General features: G+C 48.9%; 1 protein-coding gene across 2 annotated transcripts in view; it reads right to left on the reverse strand.

Moving 5' to 3' along the window:
* Positions 1-595: 595 nt before the first annotated feature.
* Positions 596-21049, reverse strand: part of MAP6 (microtubule associated protein 6) — a 60825-nt gene continuing 40371 nt past the window's right edge. Inside the window, exons 2-4 of one of the 2 annotated variants that reach the window (XM_053308670.1) lie at positions 18191-18407; positions 13892-14088; positions 596-778 (exon numbers count right to left, since the gene is read on the reverse strand). In XM_053308670.1, coding sequence (XP_053164645.1) covers positions 649-778; positions 13892-14088; positions 18191-18407 — 544 coding nt within the window. In that variant the 3' untranslated portion in view covers positions 596-648. The remainder of the gene's footprint in view (positions 779-13891; positions 14089-18190; positions 18408-21049) is intronic. The other variant, XM_053308671.1, reaches the window with a different exon arrangement.

Raw genomic sequence — 21049 nt, forward strand, 5'->3', positions numbered from 1 at the left:
ACCTATAGACTTACTACCTATATTATATTGACCTGAGTACAGTAAAACCTGGGTCCCCTACCCCCCAGCTTCTTGGATGATAGAAATCAGGGGCTCATCTTCAATTCAGGGACCTCTTCCTATCGGGAAAATACAGTATAACCTGTATTTAACCTGTATTTTTAAGGGGGGCATCTTAAATTCAGAGTCATCTTCTCTTCCGGTAAATACGGTGCTGTACATACCTCCTGCAGAGGGCTCCATAGTGCACCAGTGAGGTGGGGAGGTGGGAGGGGGAGAATGAAGAGCTCTCTCTCTTGTCCAGCCAGTGGTGCCCCCTCCCTCAGGGACAAGGGATGTGTGTGCCCCCCACCACCAATTATAGCGATGCCTTGGGTGCCTTATGCAGAACTGCAGCTGGCAGAAAACATGCGCAGCTGCTCCTCCCGAGTGGAAGTGCTTTCCCACTCAGACAAGGGTCCCAGCTGCTCTTGGCTTGGCTTCCACAACACCCTCAGAACAATCCAGGCTCATTACGAGTGGGAGGAAGACACTGCCACCCCTGATCCAGCCGGCCCAGGGAGACCTTCAGAAGTGATTCACAGGCAACCGGAGGTGCAGCACCAGTGTGGGATTTCTTTATTGTATTCAAAGGAGGCTTTACGGGTTTCATGCAGCCGACATGCTGGTCCCAGCAACTTGCTCAGGAGTGGAGGGCAGGGGTTGGACTTCCGTGGGCTGCTCCTGTCCTAAGGAACCTGGTTCCTCGGCTGTAGCACCTGTGGCTTGATCAGGGGTCCTGCAAGCAAAAGAGAGGGTGTCGTCATTCCACACCAGTGACTAGACTGATCGCAACCCTTGATCTTGGTAGGGACCTGTTGCTTTGTGGTGGTGGTGGTGGGGATTTCCTTAGGAAGGCAGGGAGTTCTCAGGCTTGGATCCCTTTGGACTCATCTGTTGGAGATGGAGTCCCAGGGCACCGACTTTTTGCACTGACTATCCTAATGACCACTAGGGGCACTGGGAGGGGAGGTAGTGAGTGAGGGTCTCCTTACTTGCCCCTGCTTGCCTCTACTCGATGACCCCTGCCTGCCTTGACTCCTCAGGCACTTCCTGCAGTGAGTCAGCCCTCTTACTTTCTTCCTAGAGAGAAGATGGAAACATCTCTCCCTATCCATTATGTAGCTGATAGATAGGACTAGGTCTTTCTTATCCCAAATGTACTTCACCAATACATCAACTTAGTATTTAGATTGTACAATAGGCTCCATGCGCCATGCAACAACCAAACTCTGGAACTGGAGCGGGTAACTTCTTTTGCTGGCGTTTTGATAAATCACAAACCCCAACGCCATCATCCTTTCGATGACAGCTCCTTTGGCCGTTGGGGCTGGGGGTGATGGCAGTTGTAGTCCAACAACATCTGGGGACCCACATCTGAGAGCCTCTGTTGTAGGGAATGCAACAATGAGAGCCCAGTTCATAAGTCATAGGAACAATCTGTGGGATTGATTCTGCTCTCAAAGGCTAGTCTCAACTGATGCTACCAGTCTGGGCCTTTAAACTGGTTTTTACAACACCTTGTGTTCTCTCTGCTGGGCGTTCCCAACCTTGGGTCCCCAGATGTGGTTGGATTTGAACTCCCATCATCCCCAGCCACAGTGGCAAAAGGATGATGGGAGTTGTGGTGATACATACCAGCAGGGATTCAAACCAGCAACCTCTGGCTTGCTAGTCAAGTCATTTCCCCACTGCGCCATTAGGTGGCTTAAATACCAACCCTAAAAAGGAGGTTTTTGAAAAAGCAGTTTCCTGTGTCCCTATAATCAATTCTTGTATTGAATATAGCTGTGCCTGTACTTTCACACATCTTTAAACAGACCAGGTCAACTCCAAGGGCTCATGTTGTGATGCTTAAGATAAAAATATAAGCATAGGACACAATGCGGAATATTTATTGGCCAAACTGGCTATTCATCCCGCCCCCTCCTCCTAGTGTTTATTCATTAAAAAAAAAATTTCTGATAGTCAATCATTCCTTTCTTTCTATTTGACTTGTCATAAATTTGGGTAGGGAATTCTCCTAATTCAAATTGTCTTGCAAAAATTCAAGTTTCATTTTTTATCATGGTCTGAATTGGACCTGCAGTGTGTGTGTGTGTGTGTGTGTGTGTGTGTGTGTGTGTGTGTGTTTTGCGGGGGGGGGGGGCGGCTTTAACCCATTAGTCTCACCAATTTCTCCATCCAAACTGTCCTCTAATACCTTGTGGTTGTGGCTGCTCCTAACGCTGGAAGGAAACTCCATTAGGCGCTGATGGGAGCTTCCTTCATGGGGTCAACAGCAGCTGTGGGGTGGAGTGGGGTAGGGTGTGGGGAATATTTGCCAGGATCCCAGCACAAGAAGTGAAGGTTGAATACTCCCTCCCCATATGTGCTGGTCTTGATCCTAATCACCTCCCCACAGTGGATATTTTCATTTTTTACAATAAAGAGATGGAAGCCTTAATGATGCATTGAACAGCCTGTGTGGTGGAGACCCACAACGTCCCTGTGAGGGAGTCTAGGCTCCACAGTGCTGGCTGCACCAAAGTAACAAGGAGAGTTTCATATCTGAGCAGGGTATTGGAAACCTGCCTCTCTCTCAATGCACTCCAACCCTCCACCACACGGAGGAGGGCCCATTCACATGTAACAGAGTGGGGAAACCCGGCTTGCCACTGAAAGTCCCCCAGGCAAGGAGTGGCAACTAAGTCTGGCTCCCTAGTGAGGGTGTGTGTATGAGATGCAGGCTTGCCCCGTCATGTGTGAATTGGCCCTCAGCTTATTTTTGTTGAGTTGATAGATCAGTACCGGCCCATTGCTGTTGGTGACTGGAGACGAATGGCAGTGAGCCCCCTTGATCCTGCCCCCTGGGCCAGAGAGCTTTGGTCCTTTGCCTCCCATGCTGGCCCTATTCTCTACTTGACAGGCCCTGAAGCCACCCCTCTTCCCCACACTGGCCTCCCCTCCAGGGTATGCCGCTGCTTGGTGGTGTAGGCTAGTGTGCTTTGCACGCGGAAGGTCCCGGCTTCCATTCCTGGCAGTATCTCCAGTTAGGACTGGAAAGATTCTTGCATGAAGCTTTGGAGAGCTGCTGCCAGTCAGTGTAGACAACACTGAGTTGGATGGACCAAGGGTCTGACTCAGTAGAAGGCAGCTCCCTATGTTCCTATGGAACATAGCTTGTATCCAGTAATAGCTTCGTCTTCTGGCCTTTCCAAGTTGCTGCTGCTGCACCAGCACCCACTTATTCTCTCCCTCTAACATCAAACTTGTCTGCTTTGTCTCCTCCATTTCAGGAGAAGACAGACAGGTTTGGTGTTGGGGGGCAGGGAGAGTGAGCGAGAGTGCAAACTGTTGCTGGTGAGGAGGGGCTGGCAGACAAAGCTGTGGCTGGAGTAAAGTTCCATTCACACTGCCTTGATGGCCTACACCACCAAGGGGCAATTCCAATGGTAACGGAATCAGGGTTTTTGGACATCATTTCGTTTCTGATTCCGTTACCAATGTCTTTTGATGGTTTCAGACATTGTCTATAATATTTAAGAGTTTTGTAAAACTATGGCCAAGTAAATGTTCTCTTGCCAGTGGGCGTATATAATATCAATCAACTTGAAAATCTGCCTATATTTAGACATTGAAAATGTGGTAACATGTCTGATTCCGTTACCCTTGGAATTGCCCCAAGGTGCACACCAGGTGGTGAGGCTGGTGAGAGGAAGAGGGGTGACATCAGGACCAGTGAGGAGGGGGATGGGACCACTGAAGGGGGGAAAGCCAAATGACTGGGGCAGTGGCAGCAGTGGCACAAATTTCATAGGTGAAATTTGCCGCAAAATCAGTAGAACTGAATCAAGTAAGAATCGAATTGGAGGAGGGGAAAAGAAGCTCCAGTTATGCCACAACATGTGCCACTCGATTAAAAATCTAGCCTTTTGGTTTACAGTTCTTGTCATTAGGTTAGTTTACACTATCATCATAATCGTTACAGTTTAATTTACAGTTGTGAGCGCATTTTCAGTTTTGCATGTCGGTTTCTGCTTTTGGCGTGTTTACATGCATGTATGCACACACCCAATTTTGTGGACAAGATGGCAGGTGGAGTCAATGAATCTTATCTCGAACCCAGCTCATCACATTTTTGTGTTCTTAATAGGCATGTCATTGAGCAAACCATTTCATGAAATGGGTGTTCTAAGACTACCCCAGAGCTGAAAATAATGTTTTGAGTTTCCCAGAAGCACATGTCAAACAAACGTAAGCTGCTGTTCGCATGTGCAAAAGTGTGTTAGGCGCTTCTAGATCAGTTGGTCAGATGAGGGTGTCTTAGGAAAAGCATAGGAAAGCTGTTTCACACATGAGCCACGTTGAGTGGAATCCTGATGGAATATAGACCTATTCGGACATTACGTTGTGGTGTCAATGATACTTTTTGGTGTCAATGATAACATACACGTCTTTGTGTCAATGACTGTACATGGACACAAAACGCATATGTGCATATCTGAATCCATGCGTACAGGTTTTTGTGGCAATGACTGTACATGGACACAAAATGCATATGTGCATACCTGAATACATGCGTACAGGTTTTTGTGGCAATGACTGTATGTACATGCATTCATCTTAAAGGTATACCTGGGTACAGGACCCTTCAAATGCAGGATAGAGATAGGAAGTGTACCACTGTGCAGGGGAGAGCTGGTCTTGTGAGCATAAAGTGTCCACTTAGCTAAGCAGTGTCTGCCCTGGTTTGCATTTGGATGAGTGACTACATGTGAGTTCTGTCTGCTATAAGATAGGGGAGAGGACCGTAGCTCAATGGCAGAGCATCTGCTTGAACGCAGACGGTCCCAGGTTCAATCCCTGGCAGCACCTCTTGGAAGGGCTGGGAGTGTCTCCAGCCTGAAACCTTGGCGAGCTGCTGGCCTTTTGACAGCAGGTAAGCATGAGTCTGTTTCAGTTGACCTTTGAAACCTGAACGCTGTTATGCCCCTCCCTCACCTGATCTCTGCTGTGAGTTTCCTGGTCATCTTTGCAGTTTAGTGTTTTTGTAGGATTTTTCCAGTGTTTATTGTTTGTTATTGTAAATTGCTGTGATATTTTACTGAACACTGGTATAGAAACATTTCTTAAATACAACAAAACATTAAAAATGTGATTGTTTCCAATCCATGAGATAGTTTTGTTGATTGCTTATTAACTATTGTTAAATTGAAATATACACATTGCCAAAATCTCAGCTTTGATGCCTTTTTGAGGTACTGAAGGAAGCATGATTTGAAAAACTACAGCTGTTTACTTGATCATATGTACACTCTGACGTTCTTCCATGATAGAACACAAGGCAATGTTCATAGGGTTGCCAAGTGGCCTCCCATCCAGGGGCTGGCGAGGCGAAGACAAGCTTAGCTTAGCTTTAGCAAAGTGACTGAAACTCACGCCATGCCTGGGGGCAGCAGCTCTTACTCTTTCCTAAATGGAAAGGCCATCTGTAGGATTTTGAGGTCATTCACACCACCGAAAACTCTTTGGGAGCTGTCTGTGCTTCCCATTTTCAGTTTTGTGGGAGCAAACAAATAGGTAGGAGGAGGAGGAAGTGATTGTGTGGAATCCAGGCAAGAGGAAACGCTGGGTAGGAGGAGAAGGTAGGAAGGCATCTTTTCCTCCTGTCTTGGTCAAATGCTGGGTATGGAAGTGGGGTAGGACAGTGCTGTCCCACCCAGCCTTGGCTCCTACCTGGATTCTACACAATGGAGCTCTTCTCACGATCAGTGAGAAGAGCTCCTCCAAAGTCTGCGGGGAGAGCAGGTTTGCCTGACCCTCCCCACAGATGATCACTCGCCCTTTGCTGGGCGGTAGGATTGCCGCTGTCCTGCGGTCCACCCACGGCTCTCCTGGCAGCTCCAAGGGTCGGGTGCAGGGAAGTGCCCCCCCAGGCCCCAAGAATGCACCGTGTGAGTGTGCAGTGCGTTACTGGGATCCCCCCTCCCCCGAGTGTGCCTGCTCCCTTAACCTCATTTAACTGGGAGGCAACATAGGTGGGTTTGCCGCCATGTAGCCAACAGGATCGGGTGCCATCCTGGTGGTTCACATGAGCGTGCAAAGCTGGGCTAGGTTCCCTTAGCCCGGTTTCGCACGCTCATGTGAATAGCCTCAATGACATCTCCCTCCTCCTACCTAGTTGTTTGCTCTCACACAACCAAAAATTGGGAGCACACACAGCTCCCAAACCTAGACAGGACCCATGTCCTGAGCTCAGTTTCCAGCTGTGTGAATGACCACTTTGGGTTGGTTGGTTGGTTTTTTAATTCCCCACTATACAAATATAAGAATACACTGGAATCAAAAGAAGCTGAAACAGTGAACTTGCACCCCCACCCATTAAGCATTTGCGGTTACGGACTGATCCGCTAAAACCTGAGTAGAGCAATCTGCCAGTTCAATGGATCAAAACTTGCAGACTGAACTGAAAACAACTCAAGGAATGAGCAGATTTGATTCACTGCTGTGCCTTCAACGTTCCACAGTCATCTGTGTAAATCCTTTCGGTTGGGGGTTCTCAAACTTGGGTCGACACTGGCAGATGCTGCTGGACTAGGACTCCCATCACCTGCACCCGCAGTGGCAGTGGATAATGGGAGTTGTAGTCCAACCACCTCTGCTGACCCAAGTTGGATAACTCTGCTTTAGGTTCTCAATTCTAGGTGAGGCCAACTTCTAAATAATCAGGATTGTGCCAAGTTAGCTTAACAGCTGTCTTAAGAAGAACCAGACACTGCACCATTTCTTTGTTACTTCTGCCACCTAAAACTGACATTGCACCATTTCTTACTTCTGCTACATAAAACTGGCATCTTCCACAGGACTTACCCTCAGGTTGCTTTTTTGACTTACCCAGTCACAAAAATAAAATAAAATCAAGAGGGTAGGTGTTCATCTTCAGAATTTATGATTTATTCATCATTGTCCAGAATTTTTTTTTTAAGGAAGAAAGGGAAGCAGGCCTCCTATTCAAGCAAGCACACAGTCCACAAGCACACTGCAATCTATTGGCAATACATTAATATCAATTTGGTTGTGATTATTAACAGCAAAGTTGAAGATAGTGCCAGGAGAAGACGTGTACTCTAATGCTCTAACCTGGTTTTGGGAAACTTTTTTATTTTTGGTGTGATATGGAATTGAACCCAGGCCACAAAATATTAATTAGATACCTCGTATCTGCCTCCCGGAGGCCAGAGCAGAAATGAATCCATGGAGGACCATGAGTTTTCCAACATAAACACTGCGAATGAGCAAAGCAGGTGATTGTGGTATTTATTTCTTTTTCTTTTTTCTTTTGCAAAGCCAAGTGGGGGTATATAAACAAGCCGTGGAAAGGATTTTTAGCACCATCTTGCAAAGAGGGCAAAATAAGAGAACACGAACAAACAGCGGCTGTGATCAAACAAGCAGACAAAGGTGTCGAGATATTCAAAAGGGAAGGAGGGGAGGGGAAGCCAGCAATCAAATATTTGTACAAGGAATGCAAAGAAATATATTACACAAGTTTGCCAAGACAGAGATCTTATTTTAGAAGAAAATTTAAATTGTTTTTTAAAAAATCATCATGTTGGCATTCAGCACAATAAATTTCAGGTGATTTATGGTCAGCCTTAGATGAGACACTTGGTAGTTTATCAGAGAATTGTGTGTGTGTTTGGGGAAACCCACTAGAAGTCTGTTGCTTCCTCAATAACCCATGAGATAAAGCAAAAGAAAAGAAAACAACCATTTCCTTAGAGAGGAGTTCCCACATGGACCAGCAGGGGGCAGTTTAAGCATTCTACGAATGAATGATGAACCATCCAAAGGTAAACATTTGTACAGCCGGTGGTATGTATGTTTAATGGAACTTATTCCCAGATAAGTGTGCACATAATTGCAGCCTCAAGAGCTACAGAAGTCAGTGGGAGTGAGATACTGGAAAGATGCAGTCTGAACTGGCCCACTGATTTTATCCGATCCCAGAAAGGAAAGCTGACTGAAACTGAGTTGGCGTTCTTGCCCCATTGCTAGAGGCTGGGAGGTGAAATGCCACATTGGGCTTCTCAATACCCTACCAATATTCCCCTGTGCATCCCAAGATGACAGATCAACCAACTGGAAGGGAAGGGATGGTTCCACTTGAGACACAGCTAAGGAAATGCCGAGGGCAAGGAGGAGATGAACGTGCTTTGTAGCCCTCATCCTGTCTCTACATGATGCTGCATTTGACATCTGGAACAAACTCTGACCCAGAGAAGTTCTACATTTGGGGATTCCCAGTTTCAGATGCACCTCTAAATCTGGAGTTCCCAACCTGTCTACTCCAGTGCGCTTTCCAGATTAAACCCCACAACAGAGTCCCTACAGATCTGCTTAAGTGTGCTTCCGTACTCCCTGTGTTGTGACACCACAGTCTCTGCTCGGACAGCAAGGTGCCTTTCACATTTCCGATGGCTGACTTCGGATTTTATCTTTGTGTTATCATGCGACAACGTTGCCAGTCCGTTGCAGAAAAGTAGCTGTATTTTCCCACTGTAGGAGTTTGAAATTCTGGGGGTCGTTTTCCATACGATTCTGCCAAGCCGAAGCATTTTACCCCTGTTTTAGGGTTTAATGTGGAAAGCACCCAGATGTTACTGAAGGAATTGCCGCTTGGGGTTATGGGAGCTGTAGTTCAGCAGGATCTCTGGGAAACCACAGGTTGGGAATCCAGGTTCTAAACCATGGCCCAGATTTCTTTGATGCTTGGCTCTTCTTGGGTACCTAGCAAGATGCTTTAGGATGGAGAGGCATACTTAGGTTGCACACCTCTTCAGAGCTGTGCTGTACATAATCACACAATGTCCATGTGCCGGTTTTTCTCTAAGCATTCTGAGTAGCAAATGAGCATTATGGGCCAGTGAAGGTCACTCCATGATGCATGCACGTGTTTCTTTAAACAAACGAAACCTGCGGGAAATGTCAAATAATTTCCACACTTCCTGACAGAGATTCCTGAACGCCCCATTTCCCCCTCAAAAATACACACAATCCTGGCTATACGTCACACTCTACACTTCTAACACAGCTACGCCTGGAAATACACCACGAAAGAATTCATTACACAGACTTAAGGGTCAAAAGCGTCCGGGCACAAGCCATATAGAACACGTCACACACGATACGCTACAATTGGGTTTCTGCATTCCATTCAGTAATCAAGCCAACCACATTTGCTAACATATATATCATACAGCTGTCCCTAGCCTTTAGATATGTTCTCCTAAGCCAGCATTATTTCTGCTTATTCTCAGCTATCTCCAAAATGAGCATTTGCATTCTGAAAATTCCATCGCTCTAGAATCATCATCATCATAATTAATAATAACAATTAATAATAACAATTAATAATAATAATAATAATAATAATAATAATAATAGGTCCGGGGTTCAACATCTCCATAGCAACAGGGTCCTTGCAATGCAGACCTTGTGATGCTCCTTAACTGCCTTTCTCTGTGATTTCGAAAACTAATTGGCAAAAATGGGGCCTGGCAAGAATACCACAGAATGCCAGCTTCTCCTCACTCTGCCCAGTGTAATCTTCTAAGTCTTTTTAAAAATAATAATAATAATTTAATGACTGGCCACAGTGATCTCACTTGAGAAACCAGCAGATTAAACTAAACTTTTTGACTGTTGGAACCGAACACATCCAGGGCAGGGATGTGGTCGGACTACAGATCCCATCATCCCCTGCTACAATGGCCTTTGTGGCTAGGGATGATGGGAGCTGTAGTCTGACCACATCTGAGGGCCCAAGCCCTGATCTAGGAGCTCAGTGGTAATCAATCTAAATTGTATCGTCAGAAGCCATGCAGACAGAGGAACACGCTGCTTTGCTTTTTCACTCCCTTTCTGCTGAACAGAACATTACTCTTCTTTTCCTTGGACCCCCGAGAAAGGTTTCCCTCAGAGAATCAGGATGTTTCAGTTGGAAGGGTCCCTTAGAGGTCTTCTAGTCCAACCCCTTGCTCAGTGTAGGAAACTGCTCCAGCATCGCTAACAGATGGCCGCCCAGCCTCTGTTTGAAAGCTACCCGTGAAGAAGAGCCTGTCACTTCATGAGCCGTGTTCCCTCTGACAGGAATTCTCATAATCCCCAGCCAAAGGCCATTGCAGCTGCGGATGCTGGGAGTTATACTGAACATCTGGGAATCCATGTTAGAGGGAATACTGTTCATGAGGCAGGCTGTTCCACTGGCAAATCCTTCCCAGTACCGAGCCTGAATCCACTTCCTTGCCACTGCAACCCATTGGTCCTAAGCAGCAACAAAGAACATGGCCACTTCTCCTCCTTGGTGACGGCCTTTCTGGTATTTCATGACAGGCATCATAGCCTCCTTTAGTCTTCCCTTCTCCTGGCTAAACATAACCAGTTCACCCATTCCTCAGCAACTGGATCCTGTTCGTGCCCATGTGATAGTCATCATCTGAAATGTGGCCGTCTACTGAATCTATTGAAGTGAGTTCTGACCAGAACATTTAGACTGGTCAGAGAAATCCCTGGGTATTTTTGATTCCCAAACCTGGACATTTAGTTTGATTTTCTGAGAGCTTGACCTACATTTCATAATCCTGCCCTAGGAAGACCTGCAGGATGGGGACAATTTGGGTCGTTCCCTTGTTCAGCACTCCATGTATCCAATGGATGTGCAGTGAGGAGTGGGATCGTGTCCACTAGCGACACCCCTGAAGCCTCTGCATTCGGCATGTGAAAGCGGCTTATTATGAGCCTCTCCTCCAGGCGGCAGGGTACCCTGGAAAGATCTGGGCTCCTGATCATGTGGAGGAGCCTTTTGTGTGTACACACGGACAATGGAAATGCAGACGTTGGCGGGTGCCGCCAGAGGGTGCACCAGTTTCAGGGCCGGGCTCGGTGGACCTGATCCAAACGCCCCTCTGCACATTCAGTGACTGTATTGGGGGGGGGAATGTAGGGGTCCCTAACACAGGGATGGCCAGCTGTTCTTAATAGGCTTCCCAGCTGTTGTCAGACTACAACTCCCATCATCCCCAGCCCTTGTGGCTGTGGATGATGGGAGTTGTAGTCTAACAACAGCTGCAGAGTTTCAGGTTGACCACCGGTGCTCTAATGTTTCCCGGCGGAAACCCAGAATGTGGCGATAGGCAATTTAACATTTCAAACCTCCACTAAGTAGACGTTAGATCTCCAAACAGCCTGGCAGTCAAACCAGATGTGACGGCCCATGTGCGGCAGGGGCTGAATAGACAACGGCACACCAGTGTTCCCTCTAAGAGGGATTCCCAGATGTTGTGGACTACAATTCCCAGAATCCCCAGCTGTAATGCCTTTTGCTTGGGGACTATGGGAGTTGTAGTCAACAACATCTGGGAGTCCCTGTTAGAGGGAACACTGTTGCCCACCTAGGTCTCCCCGTCATGTTTCTAGCAGCACTTTCCTCCTGTTGTGACTTCACAATGGGCTACATCTCCCACCCAGTTCCACATCACTGGCTGCTGCTAACAGCAGGGGTGGGGGAATGCGGAACATGGTGACACTGGACAGAAAGGGGGGATTGGGGGGAATGGGGCTGCCCGTAGCTCAGTGGCCGAGCGTCTGCTTTGCATGCAGATGCATCTCCAGGGAGGGCTGGGGAAGACCCCCTGCCTGCCAAAACTCTGGGGAGGCACTGCAAGAGGAGAGCTGGTCTTGTGGTAGCAAGCATGACTTGTCCCCATAGCTAAGCAGGGTCTGCCCTGGTTGCATATGAATGGGAGACTAGAAGTGTGAGCACTGCAAGATATTCCCCACAGGGGATGGAGCCACTCTGGGGAGAGCAGAAGGTTCTAGGTTCCCTCCCTGGCTTCTCCAAGATAGGGCTGAGAGAGATTCCTGCCTGCAACCTTGGAGAAGCCACTGCCAGTCTGTGAAGACAATACTGAGCTAGACGGACCAAGGGTCTGACTCAGCATGTGGCAGCTTCCTGTGTTGCTAAGTCAGTGCAGACAATGCCGAGCTAAAACAGCCAGTGGTCTGACTCGGTATGAGGCAGCTGAGGAGGGTCTTATACATTCAGATGGGATGCCACAACATGCGGAGGAGCAGCAAGAGAGAGGGCATGCCCTCCCCTCCGGCCACTCGTGGGCCACTGGGTGAAACAGGGTGCTGGACTAGATGGGCCTTCTTGGGCCAGATCCAGCAGGGCTCTTCTTAACCTACTCAATGCACAGTGGCTGGGGATGATGGGAGTTGTAGTTCAGCAATGGCTGGAGGGCCAAGGCTGCCTGGCTGCCTGCCCCTGGGCTAGATGCATTCACCACCACATCTCCCTTGGGCCCTCATCCTGAAAGCCACTGGTTAGAAAGGGTTTGACGCTACATCTTTTGAACGGTTTAGAAGGCCCCGGAGGAGGCGGGGGCCATAGGGCAGCCCTTCCGTTGCCTCTCACAAGGGTGCAAATGTGGAACTGGTCCATTATCTGGACCAGAAAGGCTCAAGTTTAAGGTGGGGTGATGGAGGGGAGGGCTGATGCTGCAAGTTACTGAGCGCAAGGATTTGACTCCTGAATTCTCTTAGTGGCGCGAATGGAGGTTTTTCCTCCACCAGAACTCCACGGCATAAGGCAAAGCTTATGCTAAACTTCCAAGCGTAGATCCCAAGATGTTGTTGGACGACAACTCCCATCGTCCACAAGCAATGGCCAACAGGGGGTGATGGGAGTTGTAGTCCAGCATCAGCTGGGAACCCCAGGTTGGGGACCCCTGGGGTAAGGCATAGAAGAGGCATTAGCCCTGTGATCACTTTTCCTTCCTCATGTTGACTGAAAACGTGGAGGGCTGGCTAGGAGTCTGTTGCTGCCTGGACCCCACCCTCAACCTCCAGGTATTTAGCAGAGGTTGAACGTGGGACTCCACACCTGATGACTCCACACACCTGGTAGGGCTTTTGATCATGCATGCAGCTCCATAGCCACGGGATGAATGCACAGAGCAGAGGTGCACCACTCAGGCCCTCCCTCTGTTGCTGGACTACAACTCCCATCATCCCTAGCCACTGTGGGCAATAGTCAGGGATGCTGGGAGCTGCAGTCCAATGACAGGTGGAGGGCTGAAGTTGTGTTGCCCTGGCCCAGAGGCCGGAAGCTGGGCCAGCAGACCTACGAAGGTCAAGGACAGGACCCAGGGGTGATCCGTCTTCCCCTCCATGCCTTCGGTCAACGTCTGGAAGGAATGATGCAACCAGGGCTTGTTGCCTGAAGACCCTTGATAGTTTTCAGGAGAGCTGAAAGCAGCTCATGAGAGTTTTGGCTTAAAATGGTGAATGCACACAATTTTGTGTGACCCAACAGGTCTTGCAGGTTCCTCTAATCAAACAGGCCTCGTGGGTTTTGGTTATTTTTTTTTTTTTTAAACAACAGAAAAACCAACCCAGCCTGTTTGCCAGAGATCAACAGGGGATGAGTGTGCATGCAACCAGCAGCAATTCTCTTCTGATGCGCCTTCGACTCTCCAGCTCCGTCTCCCATCATGCCCTAAATCCATAACGCACGGTAATTGAAAGCGGCTGTAATCCGGAGCGCCTTTTCCAGCCCAGATCCCCACTTGCCTGCCCTGCAGCCAAACCCCAAAACAGCAGCCTTCTAATCCGCCTTGGAAATCAAACATAAAAAGCTTCTAATCGAATCGGAACACAAGCAGATTAGAAGCCTCTAATTAATTTTGTGGCCTTTATTTTTTGGAAAAAAGAATGAACGAAGGAGAAAGAAAGGAGGAGAGAGAGAGAGAGAGAGAGAGAGAGAGAGAGAGAGAGGAGGAGAGACAGTAAGTGCAGTGAAATTTACTCTTTTGCTTCGGCCAACTTATTGTTCATCTCTTTACTTTTCTCCTTGTCCTCGGCGTTGGTGCTGCTGGAGCCCTCGGCGCTCTTTTTCTTGACGGACCGACTGGACGCCACCTGCTTATCTTTGGCCTTTTTCAGCGGTTTATGGCTTGTGGTCGTCTTTTTTGGTTTAGAAGGCTGAGGGCTAGGCTTCTCCACCTGGGCGGGCACAACCGACAAACCACCGACACAGAGAGAAATACGCACGACACACAGGGAGAGGTAGGAAAAAAGGGAGTTTAGAGAAAAAGGCGCGACCTGGTGGCAGGATTTCATTTACCGGGCAGGATCGGAGACCACGCCTGCGGTTCGTAACTGATCAAGAAAGTGAATGGTCACTTCTGAGAATCTCGAGAATCTCTGGTGTGTTGCTCCATCAAGGGGTTTGATTTGGGGAGGGCTAATACTGATACTAATACTGTCAGTCCCAAATGTATGCACTGGATTTAAGCGGGGGGCAGGGGGGAGAGAAGAATCCCCTGCCCTGGAGATCCAATTTCAGACCAGTCACCATCACTAGTCGAGTCTACTTCCTTTTAGATTGTGAGTCCTTGGGGATAGGGATGTGAAAACACGTTTGACGGCGAATGTGTTCGATGTCGAAACGGTTCAGTTCGACGATTCAGTTCACCCCATTCGGTCCGACCCCAGACTGAACTCCCTCACCCTGTTCAGGGGGTTCGTGATTAAATTACAAAAAATGTTTTTAACTTACTCTCTCCAGGGGTGTTCTCCAAGGCAGTGGGGGGGGGGGTGGGGGTCCTCAGAGGTTTCCCCTCCCCCCACCAGCCTTCCTTGGGTCCAAAACTGGCCCGTTCAGCCGTTCTTCGGCCCATTCGGGCCTGCCATTTTGGAGGTCACCGCACCTGCACAATGGGCCTCTGTGTGGACTGGGAATGGCCTGAACGGGCCGAAGAATGGCCGAACAGGCTGGTTTTGGACTGAAGGGAGGCTAGCAGGGGGAGGGGGAACCCTAACCTCTGCAGACACCCCCCCCACTGCCTCAGAGAACAACTCCAGAGGGGGTAAGTTTTTTTTTTTTAAAGAATGTTTGTGAACTCCCCCTGGACCGAACCGAAGGGGGGGGGGGGTTTCCGAGGGGGTGCTGGACCAAACTGGCCCAGTCCGGTTTGGTCTCGAACCGGACCAGCCAGTTCCATGCACACCCTTACTTGGAGACAGGGAACCATCTCTCTCTCTCTCTTTTAAAAAATGTAAACCATTTTGAGTAGTTTTGTGAAAAGTGGTATATAAGTATTCCTAGTAGTCATCATCTGGAATTAATGTAAGCCAGGCCCTTAGAGCAATAATCTTCACTTTTTTCCAAGCAGGGGCCAATTTGGCAAAAAACCCTTCGATGCGAGAGCCCTCTCCCACTGTGCTGACCTCAGCCGAGTCCTGTGTTTTCCTCAGTGCCGAGAGGGCCCTTTAAGAGAGATGGAGGCCTCTCTTAAGGGCTCTGTGGGGAAAGCCCTGGGAAGGCCTATACTCCCGCATGCCCTTCAAGATGGTGCCGGGGCTCAAGAGGGCTCCATTTCCCTTAAAGGAGCCCCTTCTCCCGGCCCTGGGCAAAGTGCAGCACTGCATGTTGGGAATGGTGATCTCCGCATGGTACCAGGAGGACTGTGCAGAGTACTTCGCTCTGGCTGAAGCTATGCACAAACCCAATAAACAATTAGGGGGTCACACCTTTAGGGTGGGGGGGGGGGCGCACACCAGACCCCTGGCCTTGCAGTGAACACTGCCTTAGAGGCTTCCAGGCACTGGGGAAAAGTCAGTCACTGATTTATTTATTTATTGAATTTATATACCGCCTAGTATAAAACTCTCTAGGCGGTGTACAGAATTAAAAACATAAAACATAACACAATTACAATCTATTAAAAAATAAAATCATCATAGATAAAAACACATTAATAACACATTGAAATTTAAAAAATTTAAAATGTACGGCAGAGGTGTCCAGCCTTGAGTTCCCAGATGATGTTGGAAAACTTCCGCCATCCTCAGCCACACAGTGGATGATGGGAGTTGTAGTCCAGCAACCTCTCAGGACCCAAGGTTGAGAACCCCTGAGCTATGGGAAGGCCAAATGGGTTCCCCCCCCTTTCAGTTTCCAAAAAGCTCCCATTAATTGATAATCAGGACAGGAAAATATGGTACAATCATGTCAAAAGTATCTGCATTTGAAAACCCAGACACCATGAGGCCACAATTTCCTTTGGGATGTACTGGGGGGAATGTATTATGTTTTGGGATTGAGCCTCTCATTAAAAAAGAGGAAAATGTCCACATAGCAAGTCTGTCAATAAACTGAGTAGCGTTTTTTATAAGCCTTGATTTCTGCTTATAGTCCATTTTGTTCTTTGTTTGCGCCAGTTTTTAAGAGTTCCTCCCTGTGTGTTTGGAAGTTAACGAATTGAAATCATTTCAGTTCAGTTCTTTCTATTGCCTTTTATGTCAATTTTGAATTTTTTTTATCGCCCCACCCTTAAAAAAAAAAAAAGGCTACAGGCGGGCCTATTGCTGAGTGACCGATCACGAGTTCTGCAGGGAGAATGTCTGAAGTTCAACCTTTGCCATTTCTAGTTAAGAGAATTGCAGACGAGAGGCCTGAAATACACCAGCCCACAAGGTTGGCCAGCTGCTGCCAGTCTGCACAGACAATACTGGCTAGATGGAGCAAAGATCTGACTCGGGGAGGCAGTGTTGCATGTCAACAACAGGGCTCGCCATGTGGCAAGGCAAGAGGCCCCCTGTCCCGGCTACGGCCTTCATGCCTTCCTTACACTGCTTTTCTCACTGGAGGAGAAGGGAGATTTCCTGGCAGGGCTTTAGACGGGATTGGGAAGGGCTTCGGCAAAGACTCTGCTGCACACGTGCCGTTTTAGACGTTGAAATGGAAGACGGGTCCTCTGAGATACAGAAAAACCAGTCGGCTGACTCGTGATTTCTTCGAGATCTGACTGAGGTGGGGAAACCTTCCTCCCTACCTCCTCTAACATTCCGGCGGTGGTGCAGGAGGTCTCTTCCACCAGTGATCTTTAAGCTACCCGCTGCTGGTACCCAGAAGGCTGTGCGGGGCAGCGGCGCCCGACCCGGCATCCCGCAGGGGGGCTGCTCCACCCCTGCTGTTCAGCTGGCCTCTGCACATGCGCAGAAGCCAAATGAGCAGTGGGGGATGGGCAGCCTCCCCGCAAGATGTGTAGCTGGGGGCCAGTGAGCAGCACTCTGGGGATGGGGCATGGGAGGGAGGGGGTACTCTGATGGGGGGGCACTCCAGGGGAGGGGGTGCTGAGGGCTGGAAAAGATCACTTTAACTTGTGGCAAACGTACCCGCCCCTGGTAAATGAAATGCTGTGTGGGGTGGCAGGTACGTTTGCCACGGGTTAAAGTGATCTTTTCCAGCCTTCACTGCCTCTCACCCCCAGCAGCACTCACTGGCCAATACTGCCCTACCAATGAGGGCGTGCGGAGATACTGTGGGGACATCCTGAGCCCAGAAAACAGGCATCTTTATCGGGATATAACCTGCAGTCCATATATAAATTCTCTCGGGTTGTCAACTGTAACTGCAGTTATTCCTGGAGATTCTCCCCTCTGCCCCCCCCCAAGTATTTTTCACATCATCTCTATTTTCACAAATCTCCAGAGTCCCTTTCAAGAGTCTCCTTGAGATGGATGACGATTCCCAGAGAGGTGGGTTTTCTGGAAAATGTTGAATGGGAACATTTCTCAGGAAATTTTCTGGGGGGAAATCCCATGCAGATTTCCCCTCATTTGCATAAAAAAAATCTATTGAAGAAACCACAAAGCCATAGTGGGAGAGGAAAAATCACTGAACTGGGTGATCAACCAGACAGAAAATGGACAGGATACAGATGGGTCAGTTCTGCAACTGACCCAAACTTTCCCTTAGATCAAGGGCTCTCAACTTTGAATCCCTAAATGTTGCTGGACTACAACACCCATCACCCTCAGCCACAGTGGATGATTGGTGTTGTAGTCCAACAACATCTGGGGATCCAAAGTTGGTAACCTCTGCCTTAAGACTGTGGGGAGCAAAAGTTTGGATTTCAGGGCTTGGAATGGATGCACCAGCCCACTTTTATGCCACCAGCATAAGAAATCTAGCAGGAACATCTCCTGCACAAACCCCACCAAAGCAAGCGGAGGTTGTACCTGAACATGTCTTGTATTAAGGGGGCTTGCACTGAAGCCAGATTGCACTGCCAATCCCCTTCCTTCCTTCCCTCCTTACCTTTGGAGATTCCTTATGGGGCTCACTATAGAGGCTGCGTATCCTTCTTCTCTCGAGGAATTTGTTATCTGATGGACCAGGTTTAGCGCCCTCGGCGGTGAATTGAGCATTGTAGCTTGTTTCGTGAAGCATCTTCTCTTCCGGAGGTTTGTACTGGAACTTGGCTTTGGTGGCTCTTTCTGGCTGTCTGCTTTCTGTCCAGGGTCGAAATTCGTTTCTGGAGGAAGGGCAGGGATGAATGAAAAATGGGAAATAAAACAAGATGGGAGAGGAACCCCAACACAGGGTGGAGTTCCAGTTGCCTTCCCAACTGTATTGGCCAAGGCTGCTGCTGAGACTCATGAGGTGGAGCCTGGGAGCTAAAGGGAGGAGCTTCACAGGTGAAGGGGTGGAGCCTGGCAGCATAGAAAACTGGGGCATATTTTTGGGTGGCACAGAGCCCTTCTGGGGGAATGGGAGGTCCTCAGAATTACTCCCCTGTGATCACTAATGCTGCATTAATTGAACTCAGCAGCAGCACCGGTGCTTCTAACATAGCACCCGGGTTTCACCAGTTAGGATGTTAGCCATGGGGGAGGGATTCAATTCACTCTTTCATTTCTTTTCTTCTGGCACCATGTAATACGTGCGTCTGCAGCTTGATAAAACAATTGCACAAGACCCAAATATAAAGCAAGCAAATTTTACTTAACACCACACACTTGTGCACAACTCTTCTTACAACAGATCCCAAAATGGCTACTGACCTAGGTTCCAGTTCTGCTGGTGTTCCCCAGAACTGCGTCCCCCCCATGCACCCATTCACAGAACATTTTGGTTCCTACTTTCATCACAAGGAGGCCATGCAGGAGGGGGCAATGCTATTGAGGAGATTCCACACACTACCTAGGGACAGGAAGTGCCCGCTGTTTCCAGGAGGTACAGTCCAGAGATCCATTTGAGATCTTTGGCCGCCCCCCTCAGCGAGACAGAATGGCCTTCAGTCACTGTGGCTTCATTTCATGTTGACATGGAATTTTGTATCTGGGAGACAGACCTCATACTGCATCTCTGTCTGCTTGCTGACTGAAAGGCTACAGCTAGATACTGACAGCAGACTTGCAATTAATCACCGTCTAATCAATATGGCAGCTCAGTAGCCTGTCTTGGATGGATCCTAGTGGTCCCCTGGGATCTCCACTATCTAAAAGCACGAGCAGAGCTGTACTCTTCCTTGTATGTCTGCCAGTTGGGAGTGGCCAAGCACATATACTCCAACCGGCCATATAACCTCTAATCTTTCCTGGTTCCTGATCAATCACTGCTCCAGCCCTATTCAGACATCAAGGGCCTTGTAGACAATCATATGGGAGTGGTTTGTGGGAGTCAGTTTATTAGCCCACATCCAACCCTTCACCGCCTACAGCCCCCGATATGCACGGGCTCCCTAGGATCAGGTGATAAGGAGAGAGAGAGAGAGCTGAGTGTCATCTGCATATTGCTGACAACTCAGTCCAAGTCCCCGGATGACCTCTCCCAGCAGTTTCATGCAGATGTTAAACAGCATGGGGGGACAAGACCGAACCCTGCAGGACCCCACAGGCCAATGGCCACGGGGCCGAGCAGTAGTCCCCCAGCACCACCTTCTGGACCCTCCCCTCATGAAAGGACCGGAACCATTGCAGTGCAGTACTAAGTCGCAGCGATTAAATTTGAAACAAAGCATCCGACATATGACAGGGAAGAGAGCTGATTTTGTGGTAGCAAGCATGACTTGTCCCCTTAAGCTAAGAGGGTCTGCCCTGGTTGCATACAAAAGGAAGACTAGAAGTGTGAGGTCTGGAAGAGATTCCCCTCAGGGGATGGAGCCGCTCTGGGAAGAGCATCTAGGCTCCAAGTTCCCTCCCTGGCAGCATCTCCAAGATAGGGCTGAGAGAGATTCCTGCCTGCAACCTTGGAGAAGCTGCTGCCAGTCTGTGTAGACAATACTGAGCGAGATGGACCAAGGGTCTGACTCAGTATATGGCAGCTTCCTATGTTCCTATGAACGGCACCCTGGCACTTTCATCGGGAATGCGGTATCACGACACAGGAAGTGTGGAAGCACACTTCAGAGATGTGTCATGACCCCGTTGCAGGGTCTAGTCTGGAAAGCGCCCTGGTTCAGTTGAACCAACCAGCTGGTTCCCAGTCAGTTTGACCAAACTTGCACGAACTGGTTCGGCGGTGAGAGGGGTGAGGGTGGCAGCAAGCTGTGCAAAGGCACCCCTGGCCACTGCTTCCACCTGAACTTCCAAAAGCAGAGCCAGGTCCAGCAAAACCCCCAAGCTGGATACTTGCTCTTTCGAGGGGAGCGCAACCCCATCTAGAACTGGTCGAATCCCCTCATCCCGATGGGCTCTCCTACTGACCAACAGCACCTCCATCTTGCTTGGATTCAATTTCAGTTTATTAGCTCACATCCAACCCATCACGGCCTCCAGCCCCCGATTCAGGACATCCACTGCCTCCCTAGGATCAGGCGAAAAGGAGAAACAGAGCTGAGTGTCACCTTCATATTGCTGACAACTCAGTCCAAGTCCCTGGATGACCTCTCCCAGCAGTTTCATGTAGATGTTAAACAGCATGAGGGACAAACTGAACCCTGCGTGACCCCACAGGCCAATGGCCATGGAGCTGAGCAGTAGTCTCCCAGCACCCTCTTCCCCCAAGAAGGACCGAAACTGCTCAGAAGCAGTGCCTCCAATCCCTATACTTGAGCGGAGGTCCAGGATGATACCACGGCCGGTGGTATCAAATGCCACTGAGAGGTCCAGCAGAACCAACAGGGATGCACTCCCCCTGTCTATGTTAAACGTGAGCTTGGGCACAGGCCCCTTG

Source organism: Hemicordylus capensis, chromosome 3 (assembly GCF_027244095.1).
Source record: "Hemicordylus capensis ecotype Gifberg chromosome 3, rHemCap1.1.pri, whole genome shotgun sequence".
Classification (NCBI taxonomy): Eukaryota; Metazoa; Chordata; class Lepidosauria; order Squamata; family Cordylidae; genus Hemicordylus; species Hemicordylus capensis.